Consider the following 19,024-nt stretch of genomic DNA (forward strand, 5'->3'; position numbering starts at 1 on the left):
CCGCTCGATTCTCAGCCCTGCACGAAGAGCTCATCAATCTGTCTATTTTTGAAAAGCGCTTGTCCGCATGAGCGAAGACAAATACAATTTGAGTGTTATTTTGCTATGACGCTGCCACCTGGCCATACAATTTACACATTTTTCAAAACGCAAGCAGTCATTCAGCCCATTTTTTGAGAACTAGGTTCATCTGCCAGAACTTTGACAAATGGTCAACAGTTGTTCAAAAATCTGTTGATGAATCAATGACGTGTTCCGTAGGCGTAAAAAGCAGGATTGAGGTTTTAACATTCAATAACTTGCAGCAAAATCTCTTGCTACCAAAATAAATCCAATCAAAATGGTGAATGTGTAACCCACTATGGAGAGCAGTGTACAGCAACGTGAAGGTTGTTAACCTTTCCCCTTGAGTGCCGTCAGTGTGAACTTCATGACCTCGCTGTCGGGTGGATCCATTTTGGTGAGTAGCGTCCCTGAGATGCTGATTAGACATCTTGCAGATGACACGTCTTATCGCCAAGAGCTCAGCATTTTCCGCTGACCTCATTGACAAATGGCAATGTAGTATGTGGAGCATTGAGCAGATGATGGGGCCATCCCAAAAAAATGTCTTCCCCCCCACACACATCAAATGACAAATGTTTTCTCCTCAAATTTGTTTCAACTTGCAACTTTATTTCCATAAAATTTTAGAAATGTGTACTTTTCAAAGTCAAACTTTGCTCATTTAATTTTTTTGCAAATACGCTGATGGTATTCTGCCTGTAGCCTCATTAGAATAGCAATTTTGCTCCCATGAAATCATGGCAACCCCCCTCCTGATATTTTGTCACCTTTTGTTGAGTGTTTTATCACCCCTAGAGATGTAAACTTTAGCGCTTGAGTGGCAAGTAGCAGTGCAATGTTTCCTTTCCTTTGAGCATAAACATGTAAATGCGTTAAATGTCAAGCCGCCTCGGGGGGGCTTCCATTCGCCACAAACACGCGCAACCTCCCTGCCGCTGTCAAAACACCATATTGATTTGGAACGGCTTGCATTCATAACTGCCGGGGGGGGGGCTTCATTTATGGACGACACGATGGCCGGACGACATATGGCTTATTGGAGCATTTGAACTATTTTTGAGAAAGGAAAAAAAAAAATTGGGGGTCATAAAATGCTCAAGAGTGTATGATAATAATTCCGTCATTGTGTATTGTGTTAAATACAACACTATCTACAATTTATATTTGCAAGGATTTTTGCTTTTTTACATTTTTTTTTTCTTAACAGTGCTTGTCTGCAGCCAAATGGGAAAGTTCTAACCTGAGGAAATTGAAAGTTAAATAAAATTCAAAAAAATAGTGTGGCCCTGAAAATGGCACCTGATAAGATGTAAGGTTAGGGTCCGAGCATCTCCAGCTTCTCTTACTGCCCCCAAGTGGCCTGCAGTCCACAAATGGCCTCTCCAACTCGAATGCTAATTAGGATTTCCACATTCAGTTGACATTCTACTAATGAACATGTTTAGCATGTCCTCTCCGGCTGTGGCGCAAGAGATGAATACAGTAATGCAATTCAGTTAGCCTGACTGACACTCCAGGGCAAAAATGTACATGTTGCCATATTTGGGCCTACATAGTATTTTGTGTTTTTAGCTTTGATCCCATTCATCCAGGTCAGATTGTCTTTTGCAATGCCAACAAACAAGGCAGAAGAAAAACTTTCTTGGCTGCTGTTTGAAAACTACAGTCGCTTGTTTACTTTCAAACCGGGAACAGCGCTCGATGACCTTTTTTGTGTCAGCTCGTCTTTGACTGTCTACCTTTTTGCCTGTTTGGTGTGTCGGCAGCTCGCATCAGACGCTACTCGGAGTCCATGACGCTGCCCGACTCTTTCATCCAGCGCCAGCAGCTGGACGCCAGCATGGCGGACACCTTCCTGGAGCATCTGTGTCTTCTGGACATTGACCAGGAGCCCATCACGGCACGCAACACCAGCATCATCTGCACTATTGGTCAGCAATGCACAGCCGCTCGCTTTGAAAAGTGCAATGTCAATAAAATTAACTTTTTTCCTTCCTTCTTCAGGCCCCGCCTCCAGATCCATTCCCAAACTGCAGGAGATGGTGAAAGCCGGGATGAACATTGCACGTTTGAATTTCTCTCATGGTTCCCACGAGGTGCGTTTCCATGCAGTGTCCACGCACGGTCGTGTTTGCACTCTGCCAACGTTCTCCACGGTGTCTTTCAGTACCACAGTGAAACCATCAAGAACATCCGCGAGGCGGTGGACACGATCACGTCGGACCCCTTATACTATCGGCCCGTGGCCATCGCCTTGGATACCAAAGGGCCAGAGATACGCACTGGATTGGTGAACGGGGTAAACACACAACACGGGACACTGATTATTTACCCCTCAATCAGAGATGCGCCGCTTATCAATGGCTAATACGATAGCTAATGCTAATCTATGGTTCCAACAAAACGCCATGCAGGTCTGCTTACTTTTTGGCTTTGATACGATGGCAGGGGGCATGCGTTGTTAATGTTTGGGGTTATTTCTCAGTCAAAGTTGTTCAGACAGTGTCGTCAGACTGTTGCTTGAAAGTGGCTGTGGATCCTCACCCAGCCTTGCTGAGCGTGTCATAGGCCTGGTCATTACGTAAATGAGCCTCACTGATTCTTAAGAGAGTGGTAGAAGTGCGATTAAGAAGTCAAATTTTCCTCCATGCGTTCCTTTTATTAGGCGAGTCCTCTTTTGGGGTATTGAATCTTGGCAACCACTACAACAACAGGTGGTGGTATGCGCTAATTTGGGCCACGTTATCATGTTCTTTTGTATTTGCATTGCACGTCGCCTACTTTGCATGCTAAATGACTGCAAGCCGTTGGAAACCTTTTCATGTCTTGATTGGATTACTGGCTGCTCCGCATGACACACGCGCCGGCCTCTGAGTTACGTCGTCAAGGAGAAAGTATGCAAGTGTTCTGAACACACTCGGGATTTGGGCAGCTAACGACGCTTCCTGCCATCTGACTGGAACTTTAAATGGAGCAGATGGCTTTTAACCTCATCGCTGACTATGATCATGATTCATCATTTGAGCCGCTTATGGGCAAAGTTAAATCAACACAAAATGCCACTACGGGGGATTTTTTTTTTTTAATTAAAGTGCATAATAAACAAACAAATGGCAGGAAGGCAAGCATGAGACCTGATCCCCATTCAGCCAGCATGCAGTGATGTGTGTTTGTTTGTGAAGAAAGTGGAGGAGGAGGTGAAGCTAGAAAAGGGCAGCCATGTCCATGTGGTGACGGCACAGGCTGACAAAGACTCCACAGACGGCAAGACCATCTGGGTGGACTATCCCCGCCTACCGCAGGTCCTAAAGAGGGGCGGCAAGATCTACATTGATGACGGCCTCATTGGGCTGAAAGTTCTGGAAACGGGTACGAAAAGATTCTCGCATCAGCCGCAACCTCGATTCTGAAGTACGGGCGGTGCGCAGGTCCGGATTGGGTGGACACGGTGGTTGAAGCCGACGGCGTGCTGGGCAGCCGCAAAGGCGTCAACCTGCCCGGCTGCGACCTGATCGACATGCCGGCGGTCAGCGAGCGAGACGAGGCTGACTTGAAGTTCGGCGTGGCGCAGGGTGTGGACATGGTCTTCGCCAGCTTTATCCGCTCGGCGCAGGACGTCCGTGACGTCAGGCGAGCCCTGGGCCCGCACGGCAAAGACATCAAGGTGATCAGCAAGGTGGAGAGTCGCCAAGGGGTCCAGAAGTGAGTCCAAAAATAAGTCCCGCCGCTCACGTGCTCCTCATTGCGGGAACATTGCCGCTACCGTGAATCTGTCCGTTCCGTGTCGTTGAGAAAAAGAGCCGAAAGGCAGCCTGCATTGGGGAAGGCCGCAGTTACTTCCTGTCGTGGTCGCCTGCAGCGTGCCGGTTTGACGGCTGCCTGCCAGCTGTCACGGAGGCGACGGCATCTGTCGGCTTGCGCTTTCTCTCACAATCTGTGACTTGAAGTGACAAACGGGCGCCACTTAATGTGTCTTGACACAGTTTAGCATTCTGATCCGATGCCCACCGTCACTTCGCCGCCAGCCATTTATGATGATCAATTTTTCTCGAGCGTCTCATGAATATTTGACTCGGCGCTATTACGACGCTATATTTGTCATAACTGTCTCATCTGCGGCGCGCTCGTTTTGGATGCGTGCCACGTGAGTCAGAGAGGGCGCTACGGTCAGATCTTCTATTTTTGCTCTCTTCCCCAAATATGAATCCCCTCCCCCTCGCTCATCTGCGTTTCAGCATCGAGGAGATCTTAGCGGAAAGCGACGGCGTGATGGTTGCCAGGGGCGACCTAGGCATAGAGATCCCCGCCGAGAAAGTCTTCATCGCCCAGAAGATGATGATCGGTCGCTGTAACTCAACTGGCAAGCCTGTCATCTGTGCCACGCAGGTCAGGAACATGGTTTTGCCCCCACTAAATTGTCTCCTCAACATTTGCATTGCCCAGTAATGAGCAATCATGCACGAAGGCGCTGTTCGCTTTGGTTCCGTACATCAGCAATAACAACCAATATTTGCATTGACTCTATAAATATGCAGTCGATGGATTCTTACTACTCAACAGGTTTTCCATTTTCTCGTTTATGTATTTTCAGAACACTTAGAACTTCAAATCAAGCTACGTGTCTTTGACACCTCTTGCGGTTGTATATTTTTGTGGTCTCGCCATTATGCCCCCGGAGGACATCCGTGACTAGCTACGGCTCAGATGCAAACAAGTTTGACATTAGCTTTTGTGTGTGCGCAGATGCTGGAGAGCATGGTGGCCCACCCGCGGCCCACGCGAGCCGAGGGTAGTGACGTGGCCAACGCCGTGCTGGATGGAGCAGACTGCGTTATGTTGTCCGGCGAGACTGCCAAGGGCCTGTTTCCCGTGGAGGCGGTCGCCATGATGCACTCGGTGCGTGCGTGCGTGCTCCACATTTAAGCCTCCCCTACCCTGCTGACTGTCTTTGTCTCTCGCCCTGTCTCGTGCTGTCAGATCTGCAGGGAGGCAGAGGCAGCCATTTTCCACCAGCAGCTATTTGAGGAGTTGCGCCGCCTGACTCCTCTGTCCTCGGACCCCACGGAGGTGACAGCTATCGGGGCTGTTGAGTCATCCTTTAAGTGTTGCGCTGGCGCCATTATTGTCCTCACCACCAGTGGCAGGTGAGCACTACGACCCTAAAAAAATAAGAAAAAATAAGGTAAATTAAAAAAAAAAAAAAAAAAAACTATTTAGGGATGTCATTTCCCTCATTGTGGAAAAAAAAAAACCCCACACGAGGCATACTTGCGTGCAGGTCGGCGCACCTCCTGTCCAGGTATCGTCCTCGATGTCCAATCATTGCAGTCACCAGGAGCCCGCAGGTACGCGCAACTCGACGGCGGTAAACCGACTGCGTTTCAACGGCGGCTGTTGCCTTGGTTAGCGTCGCAACACAAGATGCGTTTGCAAACAGAACTGGCTCGCCCGCTGAGCTAAAGAGGCACGTGCCAAGGATGCCGTGAAAACTAGTTATCACTTTTCCCACATCAAACTGCACTTTGCATCTTCTAGTCAACATTTGACTGTGATGAAAGCAAAGATGTATCGAATAGAAAAAAAAATGTACGTTGAATAATCTTCATATTGCAATATGAATCATGGGAGACATGATTCTTTTTTTTTTTTTTTGTAAATGCAATTTGTTAAACTGTTAATTCCCCTAAGGTACACAAAGTAGTTTCAAATGTAGGCCACGGCTGGATTCTAAACGTGTGCCCACACGTGTCGTAAATCCGCATGAGTGCTGCCTAAAGGGCAGTCGTCGATTAAGTCATTCGGCGCCTCACATCTGGGCCTGGCCTCGAAGGCCGTTTGCAAGGCGCTGAGCTGCTCTGAAGGCGGCGCCAACGCAGTCAAACAGGTCGCCTCAATTGGGTTGAAAGTGCCACCGTTTTGCTCTTAGTTATTATTAGCCGTCTCGAAAGGGAACCCCGGTTGATTATTCTTGTAGTTTAAGTGTGACTTATGATAAGCGTTTCCTTCAAAGGAATTTCATTCATCCCGTTGAGCGAGAACATATAAATAAGCATCATCAGTATGAATCCATTTTGAAATGAGCAGGATAAAATTGACATTGTACAAAAAGACAACAGGTGAAACTGTGTTGTTGTTCAGGTGGCGCGTCAATCGCAGTTGCTCCGAGGTGTCTTCCCCGTCCTCTTTCACCCTCTGCCTGCGCCTGTCTGGGCTGACGATGTCGACAACCGGGTCAACTTTGGAATGGACATAGGTGAGTTCGGCCGCTGCCACCGTTGCAACGTCGACCTCCAAAATGCAGTGTTCGCTTCAACTTAAGTCGAAATTTGAGCTCGGTCGCCAGCAGGGTGGCCCTGTTGTAGTTTGCGGCCTTGCGCTGACCCCGGGGCGCTTTGTTGTGGGGCGCGTGCAGGCAAGGCCAGAGGCTTCTTCAAAGAGGGTGACATGGTGATCATTGTGACTGGCTGGATCCCTGGGTCGGGTCACACCAACATCATGAGAGCCATCAAGGTCACATAAGCGTCAGCCGCCGCTTCTCTATGTCAAGCTCGCTAACTCCTGCCTTCTGTTTTCAAAGCAATGACTCTCAAATAAAACTAGAACCAATCACACCGTACCCTCCCTCTTGTGCTCCTTTTCTTATGTGATTATGGACTCTGTCCTTTTATTCCACTCGCGGTCTTCCGGCAAGACCAGTTCTTTAGTTTTATTTTACGAGAGCAGATATGAGATATGACTTGTGGTCTTTTGTCTGCTGAGATGATCCAGATGCCCGCTGCAGCGCACCGCTCCGTCATAAACTCATTAGGCAGTCCTTTATGGCGCTTTATTTTATTCACTCCTTCCGAAGCCAGCTTCTCAGACATTTACATGTCAGTCTGAGGAAAGAGTGGATCGTCCTTAAACATAAATTTAAACAATGCAGTTTCAATGCGTGTTTTAATTGTTGTACATTTTGTTTGAATTTGGTAATTGTATTCAGTTTAATTTAATATTTAATTTAATTAAGTCTGGAAACTAAATTAATTAAATATCAAATTGATATACATTTTAATTTCATTGAATTTTTAAAATGAAAGCAAGTAATTTCAGGGAATCTTCCACGCCCACTTTGAAAATCGCTGCTCTCTACTATTTAAGCCCTTCTTCCCAGATTGCCTCGTCGTCTGACCCATCTGCAGTTGAGTAATTTGCAGAGAATAGCATGTCACGTTATCTGAGGGTCACGCTCTCCCCCTCGGATAGGCGCGCGTGGATGACGCACCATCGGCCGGGAGCGAGCGAGCGAGCGAGTGAGCGCGCGCGTGCGTCTGGGGGACGTTGGGGAGGGTTCGGACGTCATGACGACAGGACCATTCAGTCCACACCTTCAACACAGACAACGAGAGGTGGATATATTGTATTTACTTCCATGGACTTGCGAGGGTACGACCTCGTGGGGAGAAGTGAAATCCGCGCGTGACGTCACACGCTCGGCTGTCTTCACAAGGACGGAAGGAGAGCAGACACTTGGACCGCTCAACAAGTTGTTGAAGAGCCACGACGAGGAAAAGGATGCTGTCATGATCCGAATTGTCATTAGCGCGCGTCCTTGTGGACACGATGACACGGAAGGTCCTCGCGAGTGGGGAGCGGGCGTGGATGATGTTGAGGAGAAAGTGGCCACGTTCGGTCTGGAGCAGCAGCCGTCCAGTGGCTTTCTTTTTTGGGAGTGAGCGAGGTTCGTGGCGCGTCTTCGCTTTTTCCGTCACCATCATCCTTGATGTTTTTTCTTTTCACCCCACCCGTGGACGTCACCGTGCCTTCAGTGGCGACTCAATTTCGGCGAGTGGGAGCCTAATTTAGTGCGCCCCTCACTGAGCACCTTCGACCCCGCTGACAGCGAATCGAACGCCCTTGCCACTTGTCTGCACGTCGTCCACCAGACGATCCTTCGTCGTGCGCGGGCAAAGGGATCAGGTTGCATGAGCGCGCGGCAGTGCGATCCGTCATTCTTCGCAGCACCGACTCGGGAGCGCGACGTGGCCAGCGTTGGAGCGATGAGGGCGGCTGTGGAGCGGAGAGGGCGGGCCTCTGGCGGAGCGTTCAAGGACGAGGAAGGAGAGTTAAAACATCTGTAAGGACAAACGTCACACACTGCCACCAAATGGAGATTGAGTGTGCCCTCAAAAGGCGCTCAGCCTCAACAGACTCTTTGAATATTTCAAATTAATTCTCATTCTCATATTCAAGTTACACTGCTGTCTTTGTGTGTCAGCCACTACTGACAAAGAACTGCATGCAGACATGTAAGGATAAATGTCAGCGCGAATGGAGTGCACCTCATGAGCTCAGGAGGTCAGGCCTTGCTCAAGGGCACCTCGACATTAGGTCGGAAGCAGACTAGCATCTCGCTAACGAGTTGCCAGACTCAAACTGTTACCTTCCGCTTCCAAATTCCAAAAACCTTACAGATGAGCCACTGCTCTGATTACGGTTGTGGATAGTTCCTCCCCGCTGAGGTTTTGCTCTACCTCACAAATGGATGGGGTGGTGGGGGGTGCGGGGACGCCCAGTAGCGCAGGAGGCTCCGGGGGTGACAGCCTCCCCCGTCGTAACGGAGGCGAGTCCAAGAGGCGTAGCAAGGGTAACCTCCCCTCGCCGGGCTACAGGTTGTCCCAGGCATCCCTGGAGGGCGAGAAGGCTTCTTTGGGGGGGGACGCGGCCGCCCCCTTAGGGGGACGCAACCGGCGCCTCTCCATCATGAGTTCCGGCCTCCCCTTCCGCATGGCTGGCACGCCACCCGCCTCTGTGCCCCCGGCTCACCCTCCGCCCCGCTCGGTGGGATTCGTCCCCTCTCGCCCAGCCCTGGCCTCCACCTCCTCGTCGGCGGGCACAGGGGTGATAGTGGTGGCCACCGGCCTAGAGACCACCACCACCACCGCCTGCAACACCACAGCAGCGGGGACGCCCGAGACGCTGGGACCGTTGAGTGGATTTGGCCTGGGCCTGGACGGGGAGGACTACAGCCAGTCCAACCAGAGCACCTTCATCCAGAGGCAGTTTGGAGCCATGCTGCTACCCGGCGTCAACAAGTTCAGCCTGCGCATGTTCGGATCGCACAAGGCCGTGGCTCTGGAGCAGGAACGGCTCAAGTCAGCCGGATCCTGGATCATACACCCCTACAGTGACTTCAGGTGAGACGGTACACATGCACAAACCACAAGTGCAAATTCTTCATGACCTCTTTTCCTCTTACGACATGTAGCTCTACTTGCGGAATTGTCCTTACTTTTAAGTACCAGTATCAGGTGTCATGTCAGTACCAATACTAGCCTCATCAAGGGAGAGCCACTTGTGGCCATCAATCAGGAACTCAAAATAGGAAATTGGCATTCATTTCATGTAACTTGTCGGAAAATTGCTAGATTGGAATATTTAAGATTATCTGTCGCTGCTTTGGGGGGTGGGAGGTTTATACATAAAAAATACTAGTGCTATCAGTTCTTAGTATCTGTGGCTACACAACAATTATAGCTAATCATAACTAAAAATGATGACTCGAGTCACGTCTTGTTTGGGGGGGATATTGTTCAGTGCAATGAGAAGGACTGGAGGCCGCAGGGGAAGGATGCAGCCGAGGATGTATGGAGGCAGCACAAGAATAGGTGTCGGGAGAAGGGGAGGGGGGGCATGTGAGGAGTGAGAGTTGTTTCCACCACAAAGTGCAGGTGACAAGTCGTCCAATTTAGACAGCGCCGTCTCGACTTGTCAGATAGCGCGAGTAAAAATACTCCAGTGTAGCCTGCTGCCACTCAGACCTGCAAATGAGCTGCGGCATTCAGGAAGCTTTTCTTACTGTCTTCCCGGTGCCTGCTCCCAATTCAAAGCTTGATCAATTATTTTGACCGTCAATTTCAAGCGTAACGCGTACATGTCTAATTGAAGCGGCGAAAACATATTAAATTTGCGATTGATTTTGAAATGAAGGGAACCTAGCGCTCCGAACCTCCAGACAGACTGATGCAACAACTCCATCTCCAGGGGATCCTCCTGGCCCACATTTTGCTTCCTCACACACACACAGACGGACATACGCACACACACACACACACACACACACACACACACACACACACACGCACGCACGCACGCACACACACACACGCACACACACACACACACACACACACACACACACACACACACACACACACACACACGCACACATACAGACACACACACGCACGCACGGACTGTATTGTGTGTCCATCATGTTGAAGGCCTCTGACATGGCGTAAGGCGAGAGCGCACGCAGCTAATCTCAGCACTCATTGAAATCCAAGCAAAGCTGCCCGCGGATGTTAATAATTCCAATTACCGCCGGCGGAAGATTACAATTGAAGAGGATTAATTATGCATGCCGTTGTAAATTATGCACCTTGAGTATGCGTTCTGCATAATTCACTCTTCGAAGTTTTCCGTCAAGTAGCTGTCGTCTGAAAAGCGACGACACGCCAAAGCTGCTTTCCCGCTCTTCGTCCGATGTTGACCGTCTCAATGAGAGGTCGTGCCGCTAAACAAGCACAATGTCACTGACGTTTTATTTTGTCCATGGCCAACCAAGCGAGTTGTCTTTCTTGTTTTGGTGGCGTGTAAGGCAGTCTGGGACATTATTGAAAATATTTCCATCAATTAATTACAGAACAAAGCTCTCGCCAGCTGAAAGAGATTGCTTTTTTATTTTTGCGGAGGCATTTTCAGTTTGTGTATGTGCAAAATATGTATGCAAAATAGTCATTTGGTGTTGAATTTTGTTTTGTTGGTTTTTGGTCCGGCGGCTCGGTGGGGCACTGGGTAGCACGTCCGCCTCACAGTTAGGAGGGTGTGGGTTCGATTCCACCTCTGGCCCTCCCTGTGTGGAGTTTGCATGTTCTCCCCGGGCCCGCGTGGGTTTTCTCCGGGCACTCCGGTTTCCTCCCACATCCCAAAAAAACATGCTTGGTAGGCTGATTGAGCACTCCAAATTGTCCCTAGGTGTGAGTGCAAATGCTTGTTTGTCTCTGTGTGCCCTGCGATTGGTTGGCAACCGGTTCAGGGTGTTCCCCGCCTACTGCCCGTTGATGACTGGGATAGGCTCCAGCACACCCGCGACCCCCATGGGGACTAAGCGGTTCAGAAAATGGATGGATGGATGGTTTTTGGTCCAGTTGCAGGGAAATAAAAGACATTGCATATTGTTCAAAATTAGGGACAAAGAAGCTCGTGCATGGGTTAGCACTTTCGTCTCAAAGTTCTCACCTTTGGAATTTAAATTTCACCGCCCTGTCCAAAAATACGGATAAGAGAAGTGTATCCTGCGATTGGCCAGCGTAGCCCGCCTCTGCTCTGGCCCAAATGGATGTCAATGGAGAGGGATGTAGCGGCAGTGCTTTGATTTGGCTGACAGCTCCAAAGGCCGCTCCTCCTTTCATCAAGGCAGCAATCACGGGAGACGCGCTAGGCGAAAGGAACGCTGAGTGTGACACCAGCTGAGCAGCTCCTTGCGGGTCACTACTTCCCGCCCAGCACCTGCTTGCGTTCATCATCGCGCCGGCTGGCAAGAGCACCCGTTGAGGAACTTTAATTGCATTTGCAATTCTGATGCGCATGCTAGCAACAGGGTCCACTTTGCGCACACTCACACGTACGCACACACGTACACACGCACGTACGCACGCTTACACACACACACACACGTCTCCTCAAGTCATTGCATGGGTCCACTCTTTCCAAATCAGAAAGCTTCTCAGGCACCCCGCCTGCTATCGACTGTGTCAAAAGTCAAAATGGTTTGAATGTTGAGCCGAATGGATTCAATTTATAAAATAAACATAACATCTCAATATCAATAGTATGCGATTTTTTTCTGGAGTAGTGAGTGTTGAAAACTGTTGTTATTTGCAATGTAGTTACTATTTACAAAGAAACATACCCGATTCAATTTGTATTTAAATTGTAGTTGCCATTTTGAGCTTACTGTGAGCAGAGAAGCCCATCGTGCATCCCACCGGACTGCACAAACAGTGATTATCATCCATTCATGATTCCCCGTCCCAGCGGCTTGTAGAATTGTTCTCTGTAATAGCAGTGAACGAAGGCAGTCCTCAAGGTCACATTTCATCTTTGTGCAGTACTATGGCAGCCGCATCCCCGTTGCCTCACTTTCCTAAAAAGTGTGTGTGCGTGAAGAGGTGAGTCATACTTCATCTTCATCAGTCTAGTGGTCCCACCATGAACTTTTGTTACCAAATTAGAGCTCAATGGGGATCGACCGCACCACTTGAGTGTGTTCGCTGAAAGGCAGAGTGTGTGTGCGCGTGCGTGTGTGTGTATGTGTGTGTGGCGAGCCATTGATATGGGTTGCAGTGATGGATGAGGGTGACCGTTCGGGAGAGAGACAGAAGGAGGATGCAAGTGGCCTGCACATGATCGGGTTGTCTGGCCTGTCATCCGTGAATCACCTTCAACATTGCCCCACCTCCTCCACACACACACAGTTTTTGGACTGGGAACTACGTCACGCCCCACTTCCAAACGCCGTCCGGATTGATGAGGCATCTCAAGGTTACGGATGAGCTCCGTTTGTCCCCGACGGCGCCCAAGTTTGTTCCTAAAATCTGCTGGCATCCCCGCGCAGGTTCTACTGGGACCTGTTGATGCTGGTTCTGATGATGGGCAACCTGATTGTGCTGCCGGTGGGCATCACCTTCTTTCGGGATGAGAACACCCCCTCGTGGATCATCTTCAACGTGGTGTCTGACACGCTTTTCATGGTGGACCTGGTTCTCAACTTCCGCACGGGCATCATCAAGGAGGACAGCACAGAGATTCTGCTGGACCCTCGGTGAGTGGAGATGCGTCCATCGGGAACGGCCAGCGCCGGGTTGCAGCTTCTGGAATGTCACGCAGCGATTGTGCGGCAGGGCCATCCGCCACAACTACCTGAAGAGCTGGTTCCTGGTGGACTTTGTGTCCTCCATCCCCGTGGACTACATCTTCCTGATGGTGGACAGTCTGGACTCGGAGGTGTACCGTACGGCCCGGGCGCTGCGCATTGTGCGCTTCACCAAAATCCTCAGCCTGCTGCGGCTGCTGCGCCTCTCCCGACTCATCCGCTACATCCACCAGTGGGAGGAGGTGAGGAGGCACCGAAATGCAGTTGTTGCTTGAAGTCCACCATCTCCCTCTTCTCCAGATCTTTCACATGACGTACGACCTGGCCAGCGCCATGGTGAGGATCGTCAATCTGATCGGGATGATGCTGCTGCTGTGCCACTGGGACGGCTGCCTGCAATTCCTGGTGCCCATGCTGCAGGACTTCCCGCCGGACTGCTGGGTCTCCAAGAACCTGATGGTGGTAAGCGCAACGTTTACCTCACTCGTTTTGTTTGGAAAGTTAGCACGCTTTCTAGTTCCCATGGCGGCCTGCTTTCCGGGTTCTCCGTCTGCATGCGTGTTTGCTGTTAATTGGCTCACGCAACAAGATGGCCGACTGGAACAAAAGCATCATTATCAACACGTAACCACTGAGAGAGTGGAAAATATAACACACAAATCCTCCAGAGTGAGGAGGCTCGAGTGTGTTTGTGAATGGGCTTTTTTTTTTTTTTAAACACAATACACACACAGGACACAAACGCATGAGACGCTGAGTCATGTCATCGCTGTTGCCTAGGCGACTGTTGCCGAGCTGGCAAATGCTGGGATTGTCCCTGGAGAAAGCCCCTTCATGTGTTAGGCCACCCGCATAGCACAATATTTCACATAGGTCCAATTTGCATTTAATTTGACCTTCAAAATTGCATAATTGCGATATGAAGGCACATGACACGAACATGACAGTCGCTCGGGATTACGTTTTGGCCGCCGGACAATCGGGCCCTCGCTGACCGAAGTGCTTTTTTTGTGTGTGCGTGTGTGTGTGTGTGAGCAGAACGACACTTGGGGCGTACAGTACTCGTACGCCCTCTTCAAAGCCATGAGCCACATGCTGTGCATCGGCTACGGTGCCCAGGCCCCGGAGGGCATGACCGACGTGTGGCTCACCATGCTGAGCATGATCGTGGGCGCCACCTGCTACGCCATGTTCATCGGCCACGCCACCGCCCTCATTCAATCGCTGGACTCGTCGCGTCGCCAGTACCAGGAGAAGGTGAGCTCGCCTGACGCCTTTTCATCCTCGTCGGCCAGTAAAGAAGTGTGTGGGTATGTGTGTGTGTGCGCAGTACAAGCAGGTGGAGCAGTATATGTCCTTCCACAAGCTTCCTGCAGACGTCCGCCAAAAGATTCACGAGTACTACGAGCACCGCTTCCAAGGGAAGATGTTTGACGAGGAGAACATCCTGGGAGAACTCAGTGAGCCCCTTAAAGAGGTACACACACACACACACACACACACACACACACACACACACACACACACACACACACGCACACATACACACACACACACACACACACACACACACACACACACACACACACACACACAGGGTTTCCCTTCCAATGTGCATCCAAAAGCTATTCTTGGTTGACTCCGCCTCTTGTCGGTGCGCTCACAGGAGATTGTGAGCTTCAACTGCCGCAGCCTGGTGGCCAACATGCCGCTGTTCGCCAACGCTGACCCAAACTTTGTGACGGCCGTGCTGACCAAGCTCCGCTTTGAGGTCTTTCAGCCGGCCGACTTCATCATCCGAGAGGGCACGATGGGGAGGAAGATGTACTTCATCCAGCACGGCCGCGTCAGCGTGCTCACCCGCGGCAACAAGGAGACCAAACTCAGCGACGGCTCCTACTTTGGAGGTGACGACCAGTGTGCTCCTGGAAGGAAAGTGGACACGCTGCTCTTTCTCTTTGTTGAGTTATCTTGTGTTGCTCCCGTGGCAGAAATCTGCCTGTTGACACGAGGGCGGCGGACGGCCAGCGTGCGCGCCGACACGTATTGCCGTCTGTACTCGCTCAGTGTGGACAGCTTCAACGAGGTTCTGGAGGAGCACCCCATGATGCGGCGGGCCTTCGAGACCGTTGCTGTCGACCGATTGGACCGGATAGGTAATCTCTGAGTCGATTGATTACCCCTCTTCATCCGGTCCCCATTTTTTAAATTGCAAGGCACCTTTTGTGTGTCAGAGGTGGTGAGGGAACCATGCTTGGAAGCCCCGCCTTGGCGGGATCTCAAAGTTTGTGTGTGTGGCTTTCCTACAGGCAGGAAGAACTCTGTGCTGCTACGCAAGTCCTCTCAAGGAGGCTCACTCGGGGGCAGCATGGGCCGCGGCGGGGGTCGGGGAGGAGGAGGTGCGGGAGCGGGCGCCGGGCTGACGGCGGGCAGCCTGGGCTCCTGCGACAGCATTCTGGTGCAGCAAATCGTCAAGCACGACAGCATGCCAGCCATGCAGGACGCCATCGCGGCGGCGGCAGCGGCGGGAAGAGGCGGCATCATGGGAGGCGGCGGCAACGGCGCCATGTCCCCCAGGCCACGCCCCGTCATCTGGGCACCACTGGTGCATGCCCCGCTGCAGACAGCGGCCGCCACTAGCAACGTGGCCATCGCCCTCATGCACCAGCAGCAGCAGCAGCAGCACGCGCTGGGAGGCACGTTCTTCCTTCCTTCCCCTCTGATCTCGCCGTCTCCCTCCTCCTCGTTTCCGCTCTCGCCTCCTCGGGCTCCCATTTTGCAACCCTTGCGCCCCTCCGTTAGCTCCCTCATCGGAATGATGGCCATGAGCGGGATGGGAGGTTTGTCCCCCAGAGCATTCCCGGCCTCCCCCTCCAGCATGGGCCCACTGGGCGGGATGACTTCCCCGCCGGTGGCCAAAACTCCTCCCACCGCTGCCGCTGTGCCAGTCCAACAAGGAAGGACTCTTCACTACAACCTGCGCCTCCAGGGCGATTACCCCTCGGTGCTCGGCGGATCCCTGGTCACCCCACCTGCCGGAGGAGCGTCAACGCCACCCGTCGCCAAGATGCAGAGCGCCAAGCCTGTTGCTGCCTCCTCCGGCCCCTCGGACGGCAGCCCTGCTGCGACCAACCAGCAGGGGGCCAAAGAAGCTCTGCTGCGCCACAGTTGTCAAGGCCTGCCCGCCTTGGGCAGACTGACCCAGGAGGCCAGGCTGCTGTCGGCGTCGCAGCCCACGCTGCCTCACCGCTCCTGGGCCGGAGTGCAGCCTCACCCGCCTCTCCATCGCAAGGCCTCCGGAGGCAATTTGCTGGCGGCTCCTTTCCTGGCAGGGTCGCTGGCTCGAGGTGGCAGCGCAGGAATGCTGAGCTCCAACCCTGCGGTGCAGCCCGTCGCAAATCTCGCATCCGGTCCGCAGATCCAAGCGCCTCTTCTTCCTAGCATGTACGTGCATTGCGGCCCGCACGGCAATCCTTTGGCCCTCTCCGCATCTCCACCATCTGCCATGCCAGTGTCCCCGACGCCGGTGCAGACGCCCCGCCCCAAAGCGACTCTGACTGACTCGCCGCCGCCCTGCTCCACTCCTTCCTCGGCAGGAACCGCACCGCTGCCGCTCGCGTCAACTCCACGGCCCAAACCTGTGAGCAGCCCTTCTCCCCGCTCTTCATCTCCCTCGCCCTCCTCCACGCCTCCTCCTTCGTCTGTTTCCGCTCCGGTTCCACTACCCCAAACATTTGGACGCAAGTCGTCTCTGAGCTCTTCACCGCCATCACCTGCGATCGCCATGTCCCCGGCATCCCTGCAAGGCGCACGGGTAAAGGCGTCGAGCACACCGCCCGCGGTGTCACCGCTGTCTGGCGCCAGTCCAGCACCCACCCCGATCCCCTCCCCAACTGTCACACTGGTGGCGCGCAGCCATCCAACGCCCACTTCCCACAGCCCCACTTCAACACCATCACCTGTCATTGTTCCCCAAAGTCCCGGACAGACGCTGGCGCCACCTGCAGCGCCGACATCCACCGCTTGCCTGAGTAAATCCCAGAGTCCAAGCTCCTGTCTGCAGCCTTCTGTCTTTAGTTCCGCCAGAAGCCCTCCGCCCATCCAGATTTCTAAAGCCATGTCTTCTCTCACGTCAAATCCTGCCCTGGCGAACACAGGCTCCTCCGCCAAAGTCCGCTTCACCGTTCACCCGGTAAAGCAAACCCATCCCGTGCTCGGCTCGAGCCCCGCCCCGGGTTTGAATCGTCCCGCAAAGTCAAGCTCAACAAAGCCCCCCTCTTTGGCCGCAACACCCCCCGGTGACTCGGCCGCATCCACTCTCCCTCCGCAACCGAACGCAGTCCCCACACTGGCACCCGGCCATCCTTCCCGACTTGATTCGCCCTCACGTACCGCTCCATCAACGCAAACAGCCACCCCGGCGAACGGCGCCTCCCCAAAGGTCGCTCAAACTGAGCCCCAGCTGCCGGTGGCCAGAAAAGACTCAGAGGGGTTGAGGCACAAACTGCCTGCCAACATGTAAGCAAAACCACAAGAGGAGGTCGCTCCGACCCATCTCCACGCATCCCGCTGCGTCACCGTGTTTGCATTCACGCTAGGATGTGAGCGTCTTAGAACATCGCCCATCCGTTTGTGTGACTCGGCTGGGCCAAGCGTCGAGGAAGGAATGTTTAAAATGTGGTTCGACAACGGTTGTTTGGGCCAAGCTCGTACCTTTCCGTGAATGCAAAAGCAAAAAAAAAAAAAACTACATGGGCGGGGGACATTGTCAACAGCAATATGTGTGAGACAGCCGTGCATAAGTCTTTGGACACTCCGAGCTTTGATGCTTTCACGCATCTAGAGTGGAGTAATCTATTTGAATGTTTTGATGAGAAATATCAATGTAAAAAAAAATATGGCTAAAATCTGAATTTGGCTGTTATCAGTTGAGTAGACTTGTTTTATTCTACCAGTTTAGCAAATATTAAGTGTCTTGTTTTTGTTAAAGAGCACAGCACGTTGACCTGGTAGCCAGGACATCTCGCGATAGTTCAGAGTTTCACAGTTTGATTCTTGGCCGCGGCCTTCCTTTGTGCTTGACGTGTCCAACCGCTCCAACATTCAAAACTCACCTGATGTCAAAAGTACCAAATAGAATTGTGACCCAGGACTTATGCACAGTAGTGTATGTCACTGTACTGAAACTATGAATTTAAGAAAATGTGACCCCCACCCCGCCCACTTGTTTGTATAAGGAGCGAGCAAATGCATACAGGCAATACGCACGGCTTCATCTTGCTTCCCATCTTCACCAAAACAACAACCAGATCACCACAAACATTGCTTTTGATTCGTCCCACGTGTGTATGTGTATAGTTTGTTTAGCCCCCACACGCAGCAAATGTTTTAGTGTCAGTTGTAGTTTTGACTGCTACTTTGGTTTGGCTGGTTGTAAATACGTAGCCGGCCGCCCGGCTGCCCGACCGACCACCTTCCTCTCCGGCTTTCATCTGCGTCCGCACAGCTTTCATGTGACTTCACAGCTTGGCGGGCAAACACTCTCGGTTTTCGCCACACTCCATCAGCCTCTTGTTCACACGGCGGCGGGCGGCCGAGCCCGCTCGCTTTGCCTCCATTTCCGCTTGCGTTTGATGTTGTGTGTGGGTAGCAACAAGGATACCATGATGCCTAGACGATACAGTATCTATATATGAGGACCAAAACATTTGATTTTCTATTTATCACAGCTCTAGCATTTGAATGGAGTCAATTAAATAAAGGAAAGAACATTTCATGTCAAGAGTGGTGGAGGAGCAGATGACAGCGATTGTCATGATGATGTTGTAAGTGTGACTATATAATAAGAATAAAGCTGCTTTAGATATCATCCCGTGGGCTGTGTTGGAGCATGTGCTTGCTTATTTGTGTATGTTTGTGCCTCCTTCTCCTAGCATGCATAATTCATGCGCAGTGACAACAACGGCGCCAGAAAGGAATTGACAGGATTGTCTGCTTCTAATTTCAGGTAAGGAAACAACAAACCATGGATCGATGAACTGA

At 51.8% G+C, this 19,024-nt stretch overlaps 2 protein-coding genes across 4 annotated transcripts in view; both read left to right on the top strand.

Annotated features, from left to right (window-relative positions):
* The window catches only part of pklr (pyruvate kinase L/R), an 8,358-nt gene extending 1,676 nt beyond the window's left edge, over positions 1-6,682 (top strand). For both annotated transcript variants that reach the window (XM_088386520.1, XM_088386519.1), the window contains exons 2-12: positions 1,833-1,997; positions 2,071-2,162; positions 2,234-2,365; positions 3,249-3,435; positions 3,495-3,768; positions 4,302-4,452; positions 4,810-4,962; positions 5,044-5,210; positions 5,345-5,411; positions 6,205-6,319; positions 6,479-6,682. In XM_088386520.1, coding sequence (XP_088242646.1) covers positions 1,859-1,997; positions 2,071-2,162; positions 2,234-2,365; positions 3,249-3,435; positions 3,495-3,768; positions 4,302-4,452; positions 4,810-4,962; positions 5,044-5,210; positions 5,345-5,411; positions 6,205-6,319; positions 6,479-6,585 — 1,584 coding nt within the window. In that variant the 5' untranslated portion in view covers positions 1,833-1,858 and the 3' untranslated portion in view covers positions 6,586-6,682. The remainder of the gene's footprint in view (positions 1-1,832; positions 1,998-2,070; positions 2,163-2,233; positions 2,366-3,248; positions 3,436-3,494; positions 3,769-4,301; positions 4,453-4,809; positions 4,963-5,043; positions 5,211-5,344; positions 5,412-6,204; positions 6,320-6,478) is intronic.
* A 672-nt stretch (positions 6,683-7,354) lies between these two features.
* Positions 7,355-18,851, top strand: LOC148392530 (uncharacterized). Of its 2 annotated transcripts, none has more exons than XM_088386517.1 (9): positions 7,355-9,242; positions 12,725-12,931; positions 13,011-13,224; positions 13,283-13,444; positions 14,021-14,239; positions 14,313-14,459; positions 14,649-14,889; positions 14,974-15,138; positions 15,292-18,851. In XM_088386517.1, exons 1-9 carry the CDS (start codon positions 8,587-8,589, stop codon positions 17,502-17,504), a joined length of 4,224 nt encoding a protein of 1,407 aa, XP_088242643.1. In that variant the 5' UTR covers positions 7,355-8,586; the 3' UTR covers positions 17,505-18,851. The 2 variants fall into 2 exon arrangements, with proteins under 2 accessions (XP_088242643.1, XP_088242644.1); XM_088386518.1 differs by lacking the exon at positions 7,355-9,242 and adding an exon at positions 12,245-12,651.
* Positions 18,852-19,024: the final 173 nt, after the last annotated feature.

This window comes from Syngnathus floridae, chromosome 10 (assembly GCF_059516105.1).
Source record: "Syngnathus floridae isolate MCC-2025c chromosome 10, RoL_Sflo_1.0, whole genome shotgun sequence".
NCBI classification, from domain to species: domain Eukaryota; kingdom Metazoa; phylum Chordata; class Actinopteri; order Syngnathiformes; family Syngnathidae; genus Syngnathus; species Syngnathus floridae.

What these genes read in the sequence shown, in the direction of transcription:
- LOC148392530 (XM_088386517.1), top strand. Translation starts at nt 8,587, where the DNA reads ATGGATGGGGTGGTGGGGGGTGCGGGGACGCCCAGTAGCGCAGGAGGC. An exon ending in CACCCCTACAGTGACTTCAG is followed by an intron (nt 9,243 to 12,724) that starts GTGAGACGGTAC and finishes ATCCCCGCGCAG; the next exon opens with GTTCTACTGGGACCTGTTGA. An exon ending in GAGATTCTGCTGGACCCTCG is followed by an intron (nt 12,932 to 13,010) that starts GTGAGTGGAGAT and finishes ATTGTGCGGCAG; the next exon opens with GGCCATCCGCCACAACTACC.